Source organism: Colletotrichum godetiae (genome assembly GCF_030913485.1).
Source record: "Colletotrichum godetiae strain CBS 193.32 chromosome Unknown BDP55scaffold_111, whole genome shotgun sequence".
Taxonomy (NCBI): domain Eukaryota; kingdom Fungi; phylum Ascomycota; class Sordariomycetes; order Glomerellales; family Glomerellaceae; genus Colletotrichum; species Colletotrichum godetiae.
Window position 1 is genome coordinate 27,051 of NW_026851359.1, and position 6,000 is coordinate 33,050.

General features: G+C 54.5%; 1 protein-coding gene across 1 annotated transcript; it reads left to right on the plus strand.

The window, feature by feature from the left end:
- Positions 1–3,617: 3,617 nt before the first annotated feature.
- On the plus strand, positions 3,618–5,276 carry BDP55DRAFT_735302 (glutamine synthetase; the record flags this gene model as incomplete). The annotated part of the gene is made up of 4 exons (XM_060580303.1): positions 3,618–4,047; positions 4,127–4,427; positions 4,481–5,170; positions 5,246–5,276. 4 exons carry the CDS (start codon positions 3,618–3,620, stop codon positions 5,274–5,276), a joined length of 1,452 nt encoding a protein of 483 aa, XP_060421719.1.
- Positions 5,277–6,000: the final 724 nt, after the last annotated feature.

Here is a 6,000-nt window from a genome sequence, read left to right on the forward strand (position 1 = left end):
AGGATAGAAGGCCGTCGTCTGGCAAGAAATGAGTCAAGGAAATCCGGGGTCCAGGCCACTTCGTGCCGCCCTGGCCAATTTCCATGGGCTAAGACAGAATGATGGACGGGATTGCTAAGATAGTCGCAAACACGGAGTAGGCACTGGATACAAAGCGCGCAAGCGCGGTACGGATACATATCGAGATACACCAGACATCAACGCCCACCCCCTTCCCACCTCACGATTAGCTGCTCGAGCCTGCCTCTGGCGAGATAGATCCGACAACGGCGCATCGGGAACACCATCTCGGCTCCCATGTGTGACACGGGGTGAAGGGGGGAACGGGGTGACGGGGTGCAACAAGGACCGTCCTGGGTTGGAAAAGTTGGGCAGGCAAGCTGCGCATCGGTGCCAGGGCCGTGGTGTCCCTACTCCCTGCCGTGCCTGTCTAGCCGTGCAGGAGTGTGGAAAAGAAACGACTTGGATCGTGATCGATAGACCGTCCGACTGCCACCACTGATCAGAACGGAGCTTGTCGGTCAACGATAGGCGGCATCGCATGCGTTGGTGGAATTCCCAATACGGATCATAAAACGTGTCGACGGGCGCAAGTTCCGATATCGCGTTATCTCTTATCAGTGGGTCAGACCGCGGCGTTGCATGACGGACGTCCAAGTCAGGAACCAACCCCTCCGTGTCTGATGGAGGGAGGGATGAGAGTGAGTGAGAGGGAGACAAGAGACACTGTGGTAAGGTTGGGTGAGGTGTCCCTAGGCGAGAGGGTGTGTCGAGCGAGCGCTACCTCCAAAGGTCGGCCGCATCTTTCGCGACATGCCTTATCTCTCTTATCTTGGAGATATAAGAAAAAACCATCATCGGTGGACGTTGAATACCCAGTAGTCGAACCAGTTGGGGAACAAAGGAACGAGACCCTATGTGCATGGTTCCGAGAGTGCAGCTGGATTGGTGAGCTAAAGGTGAATCCAAGCCAATAACATCGAATTGCGAGAACTAAGGCTCAGAGTTATCGGGCTAGGAGTAGACCAAGAAAGGCACAGACTCGGGATCTGCTGGACTGAAAGTTGATCAGACAAGTCGCCACCGAGCGTCTCGTCAGGTGTCAAGGTGTGTGTATGTGTCCGTACGCCGGACGGTGTAAGATTGGGCGGCATGGCGGCAGAATGCAGGCAAAGTGAATACGGTGTGCGTCTGTAACCGTACCATCCGGAAACACTTGGTGACTTGGGAAGTCGAAGGCGGAGAGGCGCAAGGCAAGCGAAGCGGTATTGGAAGCGGTCAGTTCGAGCCCCTCCACCCCTCTCAGGCTCACATCGTCATGTGGGCAGCCGGGGGGCCTCGACGGTGAATGAGAAAGGTCCATGTGGTGTTTGAGTCCGGACGCATCGGAGAAACCATTACCATTCACAAACTCATCATTCGTGGATCGTGGCAGATCGCGGCTCGGGACCGCGCTGAGGGGTTCCCCGAGTCGAGGAGCGGCGGCGGTGCCGATAGACGCCTGGCACTCGGGGGGGGGGGGGGGGGTAGACTGTGTGAGGGCGGCGGTAGGACACTTATTTCAGTCGAGCGAGCAGGCGGCAGCACGAGAGATGAAGACGAAGATGCGCATGTACTCGAGTAATGACATTGTTGACGATTGTACAAGATCAAAGAAGGCATTTGCCGCGCTGGCGACAAAGAAGATGCGCAAAGAAAGCTGTGTGTAGTATCAGCGGATAATAGACCATGACAAGGGTAGAAGCGATAATAGCGGGCTGTGGAGGGGGTAGAGGGGTCAATGACTGATGAAATTGAATCCCCATCGTGAACCCCTCCATTTCAGAACCCCCGTTGTCGGCAAGTCAAGCGCGGAGGATCTGGCCCTCATGGGGGCAAGAGATCTATCTGGTTTCGGGGATGTTCCTTTTGGCATCGACTTGCCGAGTGCCGCGGTCTCAGGTCAATCAATCAACAGCGCGGCAGCATACGGGACGGGAAATGGCTGGCGTGGGGTAAAATTGGCGTTTAATGAGTTGGCGACGGTGATCAAGTTCACAGTGAGGTGGTGATAGTGGTGATGGTGGTGACTGAGGTGGAGAAAAGACTGAGAGCAATCTGAAAGTTGGGAGGAAGGAAGAATAGGTGGACAGAGCAAGAGGCAGCGTGCGAGGAAACATGGAGAAGATATTGGATCTCACAAAAAAATCTCTCATACTCACACAGTGATGACTACTAAGTTGTAACCAGCTGCAACAGCAAGTGCCCCCAATGGCCGTTGAGACAATTCCATTATTTTCGTCACAATCCAGCAATAGCATCCCAGGCCACTTTCCTGCGTCCTGCCCGTCCAGGCTGTGACTTACCTAAGACACGCATCTGCCAGATGGAAGCCGCCCATGGGATCCTGCCGTTCTGATGGATTTGAGGAAGGAGTGTTTCTGCCTGAGGTTGAGGACTTGACACTACCCTAAGGTAAGGACTCGGCAGGAGGTAGAGGGACGTACCGCGGTCTAGCCAGCTAAGTCTGTGCGTGACTGCCGCAATGACGCACCTGAAAAGTCATCGTCCCTCCCCTCCGTACCTCCTTCCTCGCTCTGTGCCGCTGGGTGCCGCTCACCTACGAATGATTTTCCTCGCGTCGAACCGAGAGGCAGGCGGGAAGGGAAGCAAGTGTCGATTGCCAAGGAACAAGACAACATGGAATAGGAAGGGAAGCAGCTCACGCGGCTCGATACCTTCCATACCTTACTCAAGATACCCGGCCCAGGATGCCACGCAGGTGACATGCTGTCTTGAGTAAACAGATTGGCGCTCCGGGCCGATGTCATTGCTCACTTGTTGGAAGCGATATTTAGGTAAAGCGTAAACCGCAATCAAGGGTAAGTGCGAGGCATGGCAAGGTTACTTCCAGGTTGTCAGTCGTCACTCGGCTTCCCCAGCTCCCCCAAATCCCCAAATCGCAACATTCCATTGGCCGCGCGCTCCCTTATCGGCGGGACAATCCACACCAGTTGCCGCAGACGAGGGAGCCTTGGGATCAGTCAAGGTACCTACCCACCTACCTTTCTATGGCCAGGTACCTTCCCATCCATGGGGGAAACATCCGGGGGTGCGTGGGCAGTGTGCAGCAGCGGCGCTATCTTCCTTGCTCTTGCGAGTCGTCCTCCTACGGTACTGCTCAGTACTCGCTCACACCGTAATAAGGTACATTCCCACGGTTAACATACCTTTCTAAAGATACGATAATTGCTCCGTACCGCTACCTCTCCACGTCTTTCCGCGTTCCCTCAAGATCCCGACCTCAAGTCCCTCAGTCTCCAGCCTCTCGTCTCGCTCAGGACCCACGATCTTGTTCCGCCTCGGTCTGCTTCTCGTGTCTTTTGCGCGCTCTCCTGGGCCTCCCTCCCTTCTCCTCTACCACATCCTACTTCTAGACATCTTCATTTATCAGCTCTTGCGCACATAGAAAGCAGCAGACGCTTCCTCCCGTCTTCCTGTCACGACAGACTTTGCTGCTACCACACCTCCAACTCCAACTCCAAGCCGTGAGCTTTCGTCCCATCCGTCGCCATCCCAAAGTCAATTGATAGCTTCGTTACACGCGCGCTATTTTATCCATCTTACCTTCATACACAATGGCGTCGTCTAACGAAGCCGTGACTATCGAGTCGCTACCCGAGCTTCTCAAGAATGATAACAAGGTCAAGCTTGCCGGCATCGATGTCGACGGCATGCTCCGAGGAAAGCTGGTGTCCAAGAATAAGTTTCTGTCCGTGGCCAAATCAGGCTTTGGCTTCTGCTCCGTCATCTTTGGCTGGGATATGCACGACATGACATACATCAAGGAGCTGAAGATCAGCAATGCCGAGAACGGCTACCACGATCTGATTGCCATCCCCGATCTCTCCAGTTTCCGCCGCATCCCCTGGGAGGATAATGTGCCTTTTTTCCTGGTCAGCTTCTTCGACCCGGACACCCAAGAGCCTATTTGCGCATGCCCCCGTGGTCTCCTGAAGAATGCTCTGGCTAAATTGCAAGCCAAGGGCTACGGTGCCATGGCAGGAGGTCAGTTTGCGAACGAGTCCCGTCAACGCCCTCATTATCGTCGAGAAACAGCAAGCTAACCGCGCGTTCTCCCTGACAGCTGAGTACGAGTTCTACCAATTCAAGGCGCCTACCCGCTCCGCCGAGTCCACGAGCTCAACCGCCGGATACCTGCAAGAGAACCCCCCACAAGCTTTGCCGTCCCTTACAGAGGGCATGTTTGGCTACAGCTTGACACGAACGGTGCACAACAAGGACTACTTCTATGACATTTTCGAGACTTGTTCCCAGTTCAAGTGTGACATTGAGGGCTGGCATACGGAGAGTGGCCCTGGTGTCTTTGAGGCCGCACTTGAGTTTGGAGAAATTGCACAGATGGCCGACAGAGCCAGCTTGTTCAAGTATGTTGGCCAATCTGTTTTGTATGGCATCTTACTAACCGCGTTTGTTGCAGGTACGTTGTCAAGTCGGTCGCAACGAAATACGGCATCACGCCATGCTTCATGGCGAAGCCAAAGCAGGGCTTGCCTGGAAACAGTGGGCACATGCACGTTTCCATTGTCGATAAGGATGGCAAGAATCTGTTCGCTCGAGAGACAAAGGATGAGAATGCGCCATACCCCGATGTCGCTAATCTCTCAGACTTGGGTCGGCATTTCCTGGCCGGGTTGCTGGAAGGCCTCCCAGATGTCATGACATTGTTGGCACCCACGGTCAACTCCTACAAACGCCTTGTCGAGAACTTTTGGGCGCCGGTGACAGTATCATGGGGCTTGGAACACAGAGCAGCATCAATTCGTCTTATCGCCCCGCCAACGTCAAAGCCTGGCGCAACGCGATTTGAAGTTCGTGTCCCCGGCGCAGACACCAACCCTTTCTTCGTGCTGGCAGCAATTCTTGCTCTCGGATGGCGAGGTGTAGAGAAGAAGCTCGAGATCCCCGTCCCGCCCTTGGGCAAGGGCGAGGATGTTGGCGGCAAAGCTGACAAGGGCGTGAGGCTCGCAAAGAGTCTGCGTGAAGCAAACGATCGTTTCATGCGCAAGGAAAGCATTGCAAGAGAAGTATTCGGGGACGATTTTGTCGATCACTTTGGTGGAACAAGAGACCACGAGATTCGGGTCTGGGACGAGGCCGTGACAGATTGGTATGTATTAACCCTCGGAGCATCATCTGATGGCGATGGCGGTGATGGAGCATGGCTAACAAAGCATTTACACAGGGAGGTAAAACGGTACATCGAAACGGTCTAGTGATCAGGAGTTTGGTGGAGCGCGTTCTTTTACTACTACTTGCTTGGATTTTTACAATATTTTCATCCCATATCGGATCAGCCCGGGAAAGACGTCAAGCCACGCGACTATGGAGCTCATTGGAGCCCTTGCCCATCTCACGAGAGGGGCGGGGGGTTAGGCCTGACCTCTCCACTTCCCATGCCTTGGCTTCGCACCCTTACTTACCTTGCCCGGCGCTGTTCAAAGGTACCCTATCTAGATACCCTCTTCAAATGCCGACATATCGATACACGTATGGGGCAGCGTCAGCCGCGGCTATTTGGTCAATTCATACTGGCCAGTGAAGACATATTTGAGAAAGGTTTCTACCGCGCAGAATGAGGGATGACATGGAGGTGAGCTTGATTGGTGGTATAAGATGCGCCTTTTGTGACAACTCGGTGCGCCGTTGCATGACCGCTATGAGCGAGCGAACCACTGATCCAATTCTGGATGGGGGAGCGCCGGAAGCTTATGATGAGACCCATCGCCTCCGCGCGGCGTGCCGAAGTGCCTCACAACTAGGTAATACATGCAAAAGATGTGATGGGCCGGCGCACTAATTGTCGGCTGCTCCAAGTGGTCACACTGCTTTCATTGGCCCGCGATGGCTGAGTTGAGGCCTCATGTCGGTCAAGTTCGCCGCCCGTGACAAGTTGGAAACGTGAGTCAAGAGAGGCTCAAGTTTGTTGGTCGCGCCGCC